This window comes from Acyrthosiphon pisum, chromosome A1, assembly GCF_005508785.2.
Source record: "Acyrthosiphon pisum isolate AL4f chromosome A1, pea_aphid_22Mar2018_4r6ur, whole genome shotgun sequence".
Lineage (NCBI taxonomy): Eukaryota > Metazoa > Arthropoda > Insecta > Hemiptera > Aphididae > Acyrthosiphon > Acyrthosiphon pisum.
The window spans coordinates 17024810-17038312 of record NC_042494.1 but is presented as its reverse complement, the minus strand read 5'-3'; the positions used below and the strand labels follow the sequence as shown (position 1 = coordinate 17038312).

General features: G+C 28.4%; 1 protein-coding gene across 2 annotated transcripts in view; it reads right to left on the bottom strand.

Moving 5' to 3' along the window:
* The window catches only part of LOC100163858 (guanylate cyclase 32E), a 116871-nt gene that overhangs the window by 63651 nt on the left and 39717 nt on the right, over window positions 1-13503 (bottom strand). For both annotated transcript variants that reach the window (XM_029486742.1, XM_029486743.1), the window contains exon 6: window positions 637-714. In XM_029486742.1, coding sequence (XP_029342602.1) covers window positions 637-714 — 78 coding nt within the window. The remainder of the gene's footprint in view (window positions 1-636; window positions 715-13503) is intronic.

Genomic DNA, 13503 nt, shown 5'->3' with positions numbered 1-13503 from the left:
TTTTTTGTGGATAAATAGGGGTGAGGAAAAATAAGTAAGATATCCGGTAACAAATTAAACAATCGATTTCGAAAAATAGCAGCAAACTACTATAAAAGAGAGAGGTCAGTTGAATTAAGATAGAGCATACGTCTTAATGTAACCCGACAAACAAAAAAGTTGTTCAGAAATCAATAGCTTAGACGTTTCCTTTCTATATATAGTGATATTTTAGACGTAACTCGAGAATCGGTCTGTCCTCACTACTCACTATATCCCAAAAGGGAGACAGACGATGCCAGTGAGCAAGCAATTTTGACATATTTGTATTTTGCGCGACTTCCCGGCGTTTACGGGCCAACGAGTATTATCAAAAGCTCAGATATAGGAAACACCCCAAGTTTCCCGTCGTCGGTCAGATTATTAGGCAGCAATCATATATCGAAAGTTGTTATGAAACATATTCGATCGGTCATCCAGTCGGAAAGCGATTGGGATGGAAAACCCACGTATTATATGGGAAATTAAAAACTAAGTAACATAAAATTCGCTTCGAAATGGACCGCAAAAACAAACACGCGTGTCGGACTGAATAAGCACTGTGCAGCTAGAATAATTATTATTATTTACTTAGGTACCAAATGAAAATGCCCTTACCGTTTTTGAACAAATCCATTTCGTCCATGGCCACGATGAGACCGGTGTGATCGTAGTAATTTCCCAAAACAACGTATACTGTAACAAATGAAAACGACGAGTTATTATTATTATTATTATTATTAGAGTAAATCGTTAGCAAGCACACGACGATTGTGTCCCAAGTCTACAACTAAAAGACAAAAAATATAGTGATGACCCGATGGTTTCATTAAATGTATTGTGCTTTGTCCTAATAATATTAAGTGAAACGGAACAAGTGTATAATGGGTTCATCGAGAAATCGTTCTATATTTTTTCAGAACAGTATTTTTTATTTTTATTTGTTCTTCCGCATATTTAAGTTTCGTATTATTTTGAACGCAATAACAATACCGTTTTGGAAATCTGATGTTAAAATTGAATTTCGTAATATTATAAGCATAGCAAAATATAGATATTATAAAATATGTATTGGAATTAAATCAGATTAATAAATTGAATATTTATATCTAATTATAAAAGACCGTTATATTTTAAATTATTATTTACATTTTTGAAATCGTTTAAAATGTAATACCTTTAAGCCTTCCGGTATATTCTCATTTCACAAAGCTTAAATCTATATTCACGATAAATGTATTCAACCATTGAAATGAAACAACTAAATGAAATAACTCAACAAAACATTTTATCATCCGCATTAAAATGTATTTAATTTGACATTTCAATTATTTCTAGTAGACATAATTGTAATTGATTTGAAAAAACCAAATGTTTAAAGTATAGTTTCTTCGCAAACACCTAAATTTTCAAAACATTTTAAGAACTTGAACCTTATGAACCTAAATTTCTGAAGGACAATGTTTATGAGTTCCTATAAGCATGTATATGACAGTTCAACACGTAGTTTAGACGCGGATATGTTAATATAATAGGTAGGTACTAATATATTATTAAATGTATACAGAGTGTATTCACCAATCATGCTCACCCCCTTTTCCTACAATGATGAAGTTATTCAAAATCCAATTTTTGGAGATTTTAAATATACTTGAAGACCGTATTTTCAAATTATTGGTATTTCTTGTAGTACTCAAGGAGTGTCCTGTAGGAGATAAATCCTTCTATTTATCGACTAACAACACCCTTTTCTACTGCAGATTGTTTAGAGGATAATTTTTCTGAAAATCGTGACATATCGGAATCAAAATTCGAACGAATAGCTACTTGTATCAAAAGATTAACATAAAACCCGACTTAACCTAACCGTATAATAAATTAAAGCGTATGTACCTATAAAATAAAGTGTACAACTTTTTACTGTGTACGACTGTACGAGCAAAAACAGTTTTAATTTGTCTACAATTGAAAGTTTTTTTCACTCTCAATCTCTCACTTTATACTCAATGCACACGTAATAAAGTATACAAACACGGACAACTAAATTCGCCAATAAAAAGGTCGTTCGATCGTGTAGGAATTTACGCGCGTGTAGCCCGGCAATTTCTTTACGACGATCGTCGCGCCATAACCAAACATAACCTACGCGTTTGTACGGCGCCACCGTACAGAAATCAAAATCAAGTCGTTTTTAATATTTTGTTTCAACCCCTGCTCGATGGCTGTAAAAATGGATACAAGTTCGTTTCGTTTTCAAACTCAACATCTTCTGCTACGTATTTCGTCTAAAATAATCACTAGAGCATGGCTTATAAAATTTTTTGGCTATATATGTTTTGGTAAAAAAAAAAAAAAAAAACTAAAGCGTTTATGTAGATGTTCAGATTCTGTGAACCAAATTATTTTATTGTGACCGTCGGACTGAACACAATTTTGACATTATCAATGGAATTTATTAATATTATAATCTACTGTACCTATCTTTAAAACCGTTATGAACAAAGTTTCCTAAACCAAATAAATCCCTTTATCAAACTTAAAAAAAAAAAAAAAAAATACAATTGTAAATAATACGAACGTAACAGCACTGCAGCAGAGCTTAATTGCAGATTACATTGACGGACGGACATGCGTAGGTATTATATTGTAATTCAAATTACTTTCGTGGAGTTTTGCAATTCATTAAATAATAATTATTTAAGCAAATAATATTATACATAATATTTAATATTTAGATACATGCATGGCATGATTTAATATGGTAATATTTACCGAGCGTGTTCGCGTTTTTCAATAATGGCTAAAACGTTGTTGCTTTATAATATTATCTCGTTGGGACAAGAACTACAACAATATTAATAATAATTTATCGCTTCGACATATGCCTACGCGGGAAAAGAGAACGAATCTTGTGATTTATGAACCGTGCTTCGTCTTGAAATAATCAACCAGCTGCTCGGGTAATATAAAGTATGCAGGTCTTTGTGACTATATAAACAACGACAAATCGTATTTCACAGAGATTTCGTAGGTTTGCTTTTTGAGCGGATCCTTTGACGTTAAGCTCGGGTTTTAAGCAAATTTATGAGCTCACTTCCATATTAATATCGTCTCAAATGTATATTATCTCTGGTCGGACTGCAGACAAACAATAACGAGTGATAATAAAAAAAAAAAAAAGGATATTTATTATACTATAACGCTGCAATAGATTTGTCTGAAGCAGATTTTTGCTGTCGATATAACGGTTAAAATGTTAATAAAAAAAAAGACTATTAATAAGGTTATTGATGGCGAATAAAAAACAACCCTCGAAAGTTAATATAATATTATAATAAATTTTATGTTTTACGCGAATAGGTACCTCAAAATCCAGTATAACCCAGAAATGAAACAAATAATAAGGTGTATTATTTAATGACGTTAATAAAGCTTAAACATTTTTGCAGAGTAATGCGACAATCGACCAATGGCGCGACACGGGCGGACAGTCCTCATCTCAAGTCGCACAAAAAAACCAATTAAGAATATTTATTTAATCTAGAAGTATGATATGATATGGATAAATTATCAACTAACAATGATTTTGTGATAGTTTCACTTTGCATTTCCATTTCAAAAATAAGTCTGATACAACTATGAAGAAGAACGTACCTATGTGAAATGAAACATTTGAAAAATATTTGTTGAGCCACTGAAATCGTTCGCTCGTCGTGGATCGTGGTATCATCTGAATAATATTAAATAATTATTTTAAAATGTAATAACAATTTCAACCAAGTTTACATGCTAATTGTGTACGTATATATCTATAATTTAAATAAAAACAAATACTGGCCCATTTAAACGTCAAAACTGTATCATTGTATCACCTGATCATGTATCAGTAACATATTATTATAACTCTAGATCTATATTAATTAACTGATTTGTTTTAATAAGTAGGTTATTTAGAAAAGTGTTCTAGATATCACATTGTACGTAACACAGTACTTTGAAATTATTTTCATTTATATTTTTTTGAAATATGTTCCCTATAATTGGCACGTGAGAAAATGTACCCAATTATTGGCGATATATTATACATGTTTGACTGCAGTATATTATATTATATATGGACAATTTTTTTTTACAAAGTTGAAAGACTTTACTCCCACAAAGTGTGCTCGTTTAATAAGAATTTTACGTCTGTCATAAATTTGCTTTAGTCGCGTATGCATTTCAAAATCCAATTTATTACCCGAATGTACATGGAAAGTATACAATTTATCTGCAGAATCTACAAAAGTATATATATTTTCGTCACTTGTAATTTGACATTCCGACTACAATCATCGTTTGAATAATATTTTAAGAATATATATAACCATATTACGTTATACGTATCTGTATAGCGTACTATAATAATAATAATAAAAATAATAATAATGTAGGTATTTTGAATGTATACTTTCGCAATAAAATGTATCTACAATAATAATAAATAATGATAAAACAAAAATCGATTTACTTTTTTGAACTAAACTTCTATACAGCAATGTACTGTGTTTTTATGTCGATACTTTGCAGGAAATATGATTGGTATTATTTGTTATGACCCTTAATGAATGCAATAAATGTTTTAATGAAAAAAAATACCGAAATTAACTTGTATATGAAAATAATAATATTAAAGTTGAACGTTCATAATTACTTGCCATAAGCCAAAAGTGTATATAACTACAATAATAACGTAAAACAACAAAACTGTAGATAAATTATTATTTTCAGTGGTTCGATATTCGCAATGTTATGTTTATGCCAGGTTGCATATTGTACAATCACTTTTCGATTTAATGAATCAATTGTGAGCTAATGGTCCCTCGAACATGGTTTAGTGGCCCATTAAACTTAAGTGAACCATTCATTATTAATTTTCCATATACAACTCGGCGTTAGTAAGTATATTTAATTTTAAAAGTTATCAGCATAAAAAAAATTCAGGAATTCGCAGTAATTATATTACCTGTACAAAAATATCTTCCCTGCGGGCCTAATAAAATATATTTTGTAAAATCACTATTGATATAATAAAATTCCAGCGTGAGAGAGCGCTATAAGCAGTATTTCCCCCTCCCCCTCTTTTCTGCTGCAGTTCCTACACGATCATTAATGATAAATCCCCTTGCTGGAGGGCTGTATAATATAAAGGCCGTATTTCTCTCGTCCACATTCCGGAACGCGACCCTTTATTTTGTTGATATAAGAATGGCCTATCTATACTTTTATTTTCTATGAAAATCTTCGAGCTTCACAACTTCGAATCCAAGACTGCGCGGCGAACAATGTTTTATTATTATAAAAAATTTTTTCATTCCCTTGACATTTTCAAAGTGAATTAAAGGAAGCCAAATCTATTAATCCGCAAATTATTATTACCATCAGTCGACTTATCATTATAATAATTTATAATGTATAATATAATAAATACATATATATATATATATGTAAAGATGTATTTTATTTCCATCGTCATTGGCGACGGCACACGGTTTATGTGTCTTTATGTGAATTTTATTCTATTCCGCAAACTATTTGATCAACATAATTCGTCCGTAAATCAGCGATCATTATTTCAATGTAACCTATATCCCACACGGACATTGCGAAAACCCGATTTATGAAATTAGAAATTTACATTGATTTTACCATTACGCGAGTTTGGAGTTGGTCCGACGACACTCTTAATGCTTCGATACAATGTTTGAAAAATAAAAATAAAATCGCAGAATAAAGTCGAGATTAGTTATTTTTGTAATGAATTTCTCAACTGACTTACAACTGGTGTTTAAGCGAATACTGTCTATACATTAACCGTCTGAATCCAGCGATTGTTGCAGGGTGAAAATTAAATTTATAAATTATAATACAATGCTTACCGGGACGAGACGTCTGTTCCAATCGAATTAATTTCGCCCGTTACTTTTTTTTTTACAAAAAGTTTCGGTAATCCAATATTGGTTTTAAATGTTAAATTGTTATTTTTTACAAGCTTGAACGTTTAGAATTGGTTTAAAATATATTTCTCCGCCGATTTCGGCTTCAATGAAAATCGAGGAAAAGCTATTCAATAAAATTGGAATTGGAAAGATTTGGAAATAGCATTCAATGTTATATATACTATTAAATTAATCGACGTTTTCGTCATTTCAGTTTATTCAACCAATAAAAAGCGATATTTATAATCCGTAATACTTACTGAGAATTTTATGTATATATATATATATATATCTTTTTAATAACATAATAGTATAAATTATATTTTATTTGAACACTACAGTGAGTCTGCAATTGACTATATTATTACGCGGCCATATAAACTTAGTTCAGAAATGAAGTTATCATTCGCTCTCTTGAGACCAACGAAATAAGTTTAATAGCGTGCCACGTCTGGTGCAGACACTTTCATTAATTAAAAAAATACATGTTCAACTTGTTTGAATTAAAAATTAAAAATTTCATCTTAAAACTTCCAAAAATCATAAAATACAATGTACAATGTACATTGTAATTATTTACGATTATAGAACTAAAAACAAACATTCAAAAAACTGTTCAAAAACAATAAATATTTAAAAGATGATAGAGGTACATTATAATTCCAAATTTTCAAATCAATATATAAATATATAATACTATAGCTGAACCCGTGCACTTCATTGCCCATTAAGTGTACCAACTATATGTGACTATCAAACTTTGTTCAATTTGTTATTTAATATTCGGTATATGGTTTCAAAATTAATCTTGACCTTTCCGTTGCCCGGAATAACAACACACGTACAGCAGAATTATCGCACTTAGCAACACATTCTGCGATTCATTTTTATATTATATGAAATCAACAAACACGCCCGATTAACCAATAGCAACCAATATAATATAATGCACTGATGCGCCACTGTTGTATTTTTGACATACAGATTTGAGATTTCCTACATTTCCTGTGGATTTTCCTAAAATTTTATTTCATAAAATCCTTCTCCTGGCAGTTACGAACATCTTAAAAAAAAATTGAGCCAAATCGGACCAGCCGTTCTCGATTGATGAATTGTTATACATTTTTGTCTCCATTTTTATATATATCGATTATTATAGTTAATTATTGTTACATTTAATCACTGTCAAACGTTTTATTACAAATGTTGTTTTAGTTAGGTTAACTCAATCAGTTATAAAATGTTTTTTTTTTTTTTTAATTTATAGGCATTTTCTCATAACATACACCGTTAATTATAATGCTCAAACGTATTTATTATTCCTAAACATAATAACAATCACGTTTGCATTATTTTAAACCGCAATATTGACAGAAAAAACACAAAGAAAATGAACACATAAGTTGGTAATGCAACTACCCTTTTGATTATATTTTTGTTTTCGTGTTTTCTAGTCTCAATATTACGTGTGGTTTTTTTTATTATTGCAACGTATGATATATTTATAAGCTCGTTATGTTTTCGACTCTTGAAGATACATCCGAATTCAATTGAACGGGTACCTCCTATAATATTATATCGTTATGGCCAGTTTTATAAAATATTACTTTTACGTTCTCGGATAATATAGCCACTAGCTGTGGCACTCGGGACACCTTATTTGAATATATTATATGATATTGTGCTTTGTCCACAGTAATGGACCCACAAATATATATATTATATACTATATAAACAAAGTAAGAAAAAGAAAAACCGTTTACAGGCTACGAGTTATCAACCGCACAACATATGCACGAACACCCCTCTACCATCTCCATTCGTACACACATGCACACACACACACACACACACGTACGCATTGAATACATATATGTGTATAATATTTATATTTACTTTTGCTTCCGGGTAGCGGATAAGACGAATAAAAAGCGCGAGGGACGAGCAAGTGTACGGAGGAACCCCTAAAGGCTTGTAAAAACGATGTGGGAGTAATCCAGCGGAATAAAGGTCGTCTTACCGGGATTTCCGACACAAAGACACCCCGAGAATATCACGCGTAGTCTAACCCCCCCACCCCCCCTCGCCGGTTATATAGCTTTTCCGCCGACATCGCGGAGGGAATCACTCGTTCGTGATAAATATTTATGTCCGGAGCGAATAAAATAATGTATATACATAATATTATGTACGCGCATTAATGACTTTTTGATTGCCATATATGAATACATCGGACTCATGACAGTATAAGACCTGCGCGTTAATCAACAATGTTTTTACGACGAGCTTTAATGATTCAACGGAACGCAACTTGTGGCGCTTGAGTGAATATGGAAATATTTTTATAGTGACGACGAAAAAACGTTTTCGAACGCAGAAACATACAGCAATCCGAGTATAAAAATAGTTTGTTTATCGATGCGTATTTATATACACGGAGATTGCTAGTATAAGTTGAGGCGGCGGCGGTCATAAAATAATAATAATATATACTCCAGTTCAAATGCGTACTATACGCATAGTCTTACCTAAAATAAATCTCGATCCATCTCAGAGTCGTATATTATATTATTATTGTCTAGCGAAAATTGGGTTAAGATGATGTCGTGTATTTTTTTTTTTAAATATACGTTTGGCCGTTTAGGTCGTTTGTTATAGGTATCAAAAACAGACATTTTTTTTATTGAGATTCGTGTGCACTGCATTCGATGCTAATATGCTATTATAATGACAAATGACAATGACAATAATATCATTTCAATATCCGGTTTCAATTTTTTTTTTTTTAATAAACAGCAAGCTGATAATATTATATTAATAAAGCGTACATACTGTTTAAAATAAAAAAAAAAAAAACATCTATTGTTTAGAATTGTTTAAAAATTAAATCGATTTTTTACGTCTTAAAGATAAATTGGTACTTTGGCAGGATAGAAAAATCTTGATAACATGCATGTGCAATGACTGAACAGCGACTGATAAAGACGTATAGAATACCATTAATACTTATGGATGGTTGTCAGCGAACACTAACACTCTTTCCATTGTTATTTCATATGACAAAAAAACAATATATTTATATATCCATAGAAATAGATAGCCAAAATAAATCTGTACACTACGTTACATTGCCAATTTCAAACAAAAATAATAGGTTTGCTAACTATATTTCTGATAGAAGTATAGTCGCAAAGTATTCCGTGCATTAGGATCGATAGGTACACGGTAATATTTTTATTCTACTATATTATGGATCAATATTATAACAATGAAATTAATAGGTAATAACAATAATTATATTTTAAGTTTCAGTTTCTTAGTGTAGGTATTGCATATATGTTTTTTATAATGTTCGACCATTGGCCTATTTTGTTTAATTGATAGTATTATTATAATTTTATAATTCATAATTAATACAATGTATAACAATAAATATTAAATATAATGTATATACTACAGTGTAGTGAAGCCTTTGAATACGGTTGAGCCCGGTTACTGAACTTTTTTCCGCTATTTAGAGGTGTCCGCTATTTAATAGTACCGCTAGGGGAAGTTTCATTGTATAATATTATAGTATATATCTATTACTTCTGTACTTGACCACATTTTTAAAAATACTTTTGTCTGCGACCACCTTTTGAAGCAGTAAATATGCTTGGATTCTCAATTTTTTGCCATCGGACTATGTGTGTAAATATTTTTTTGGAAAATATCAATCACTTTTAAAAACTAAAATTATTATTCATAAAATGTTCTGGTATTTAAAATTATTCTTAAAAAGGGACATATTTTTTATAAATATACTTATATTGTATTATAATAATATTGAAATTCACTATTTTCTAATAGGTACTCATATACATTCAAAAATCACATTTGAAGACTTGAAGTATAAACTTACAATATTATTACTTTTTATTACGAGTTGCTTTTTAAATGCGATGAGTTATTATTACTTTTAAATTAAAATTGGAAGGTAACACGCCTGTCCTCGAGTGGTCCACTTTAAGCCTAACCTAACCTATTAAACGTAGGTAGGATTGATGTCCGGTTTTTTAAAAATATTTATATCTAACTTTATACTTTTTACTTGTATAATATAAAGTTTCTCCCTTGTTGCATATTTAATAAGTTATAACATTAAATATTAAATGCAAATATTTAAATTTCTATTGCCATTGTTGAATGAAATATTGATGAACTCGAAAATAATAATATTATATTCTTTACTTAAAATATCATTTCAGGTAAAATGGTACCCGATCAGTGTTTAATATTAAACTTTTTAAATATAAAATATATGTATTTAAAATATTTATGTGTTCACTGTTATTTAAATATAAATTTTGTTAGGTATGTAAATAAAATCGGTATACCTACTTTAGTCTATAACTTTAACTATATAATTATTAAATTTAAAAAATGTAAATATATTATTTTAAAACAATTATAATTATAAGGCTATCTATACAGTATTCGAACCGGAAAAAGTTGTTGAAAATAGAGTAATATTTTTATTATCTACATATTTTTGATTAATATAACTAACGTTTAAAATACGAAGTTAGAAAATTGTTTTCAAATATGATATTCATGATCATGAATACGATGCTGTTTTGAATTAAGTAAAGCATTCTAAGGGCCGTTCTTACAATTTCCGGTAATAAAATCTGTTATCAGTCGGTTAGTGTTAACGGACATTGTAAGAACGACCCTTATAATCTTAAATCAATTAGTAAATGAAATGTAATACTCATTTACAAATATTATTTTAAAATAAAAACTGTACCAATAGGTAAGTATTAGATTACTGTACCAATATATGATTTTGCTAAATAATAATATAATTTATACGTTTGGTAAGTTTTCTATATTTATTTAGAATTATTAAATTTCAAAAACTTGAAAAATGAATTTTAAAAATGTATAAAAAAATAAAATGTTTATAGTTAGGTACTTAATACTATTTTTTTTTTTTTACAGACAATATGAATATTATTCGTTGTATTGAGTTTTATGTTATTTATTTTACTATATTGTTTAGATATCTATAAATTATTCATGCCACATATTGGAATGTCTTTTGTCGAAAATTACCAAATTTAAAACGTTATATTGTATTATGCCAACCGAGTTTTTGCCAATAAAAATATACCAGAATATTATGAGGTTTTAGAATTTAATGTTAGTACTTAGATAGTTAGATATATAGTATTATTATTTTCATATACATTATAGCTGATCGATGACACATATATTTATTAATTATTATAAATTAATATAGCGAGACGTATTTAATATATGAATACATTATGCATTAATTGTAATTCCGTTTCTATGTTAATCCTTTTAAAAAAATTGAAAATAGACTTAATTATATCAATAAGTTGTTGAACAAATAACATAGGTTCGACTGAGATATCTATAACAGAACCTGTTGATATAAATACTATTATATTACATATTGATATTTACTACCAATATTATGTGATACGTACCTATGTACAATTTAACATTTATTCAAACGTTTTCGGAGATTTCAATAACGGTATGTAACTAACAAATTATGAATAAATGAAAATATTTAAACAAAAAGTAATAAAAAATTATTTACAAGATGATGATTTATGACGAAAATGATTAAACGTAATGCACCCGGTTGTTTTATTTTGTTTGTTTGTTAATTAAAAAAAAGACCCAAAAATCATTCCATAATAGATTTATGCTTAAAAAATTATTTATGACATTGATATATCATACTATGGTTGGTTATCATATTTATGACAGATCGTTTCTAAAATTATGATACATTAGATTCATAAGGGATCAATTTTAACACAAAAAAATGTATTTTAAATGAGAACTAATCGTTAAATAAAACTAATAATAATAGAGATTATAAATAAGGTTCTAATAAGTTCAACATACTGTAATAAATTAAATCGTAAGAAAAAAGTATTTTTTTAAGCTTTTTGCTTTAGCCATAGAACTTAAATGAAAAATTAAATGTTAAACGTTTTATAATAAATCATAATCAACATTTTTTGGATTCAATAATACATTATAAAATTAAAGCACAAATATTTATTTGTGTATTTTAATATAATCGAGTTTAATCGAATTTATTGTTTTAAGTCTAATAAAACAATTTACATTTATCTTGGCTTGTATACAATATTTTTTCTAATTTTTCATGACTGATATTACTTAATGGACAATTGGCTAAAGTACAAACATAATAAAATGTATTACAGTATATATTTAGATGTATTTCTTATATTTAAGACACAGACTTAATGCCATATGAAAATTTACTTACGTTTAGAATTAAGAAGAATAAAACAGATAGGTACAAATTTTGTATTTTGAATATTATTTCAAATTTATTTGAATATGCACAATACTAAAAAAGGTGTTAAGTGGATGTCGCTCTGCTGTACAGTAGGTTACAAGTACGTCACTGTAATGGATGGTGTGGATATTCGAATAAACTTTAAAATACAGATTTTAAATTCACAGGATATTTATTATTAAATATTGAATAAAATAATATTTATGAATTATGTTGTATCTATATGACCATAATGATATACGTTAATAAGCCATTTGTAACAATGTTGTCTGCAATACAACTTTAACAGAATTCAACCCGTCAGCCCAAACAATATTGCCAGTATGCATAATTTTTGTGATAATAAATTGTATTATGTGAATGAATGATCTTAATGATAAAAATAATTTAAATAAGTTTTTTTCGACTTTCAATAAAACTTTTTCCCATAGAACTTACTGTCGTATTAAAAATATGTTCATTTTATTCATACAAAAACTATAAAAATAATTTGAAAACGCATACAACAAATAAACCAACTAACAATGTTCAGTATAGATATCCGTTAAGCCGCAGATACTTATTAATATTATTGTCAACTTAGTATTCCGTAAGACCGTTTTAATAGTTAATTAAAATAGCATACATTTTGTGCTGTTAAACAATGTTATTTGTGCGTTTAAAAAGCAAACTATATTATAATATGTAAAAACTGGATTTTTTAAGTTTCAACGAGAAAAAATGTATAAACAAAAATATATACTTAAATAATTTGTATAAATAAAAATCTTTAAGATGTTACACACAGTGTCGAAAACAAATAAAACACAAAAGAAAATTAATTTTTCGTTTCTCGAGAATTCCATTGTTTTATTTTATTATTATTATTTTCTATAGAACTAATGCGCTTTCGATATCTATTTACGATGTAAACAATAATGTCCAGTATTTACAACACTGGCATGTAAAAAAATGTGTAGTGCGAATGAAGCTGAACAAATTGATATTTCAAACCGTATAATTTATATATTCCGTAATCTTTACGTAATATTATTATTATTCTTATTATTTTTTTTTGTTTTTAATAGACGTTTACGTACCAAAGTTACAGTTATTATAGCTGTTACAAATAAAACTGTTTAAAAGTTTAAATTACCCTGGTTAGAAAAATAGCCA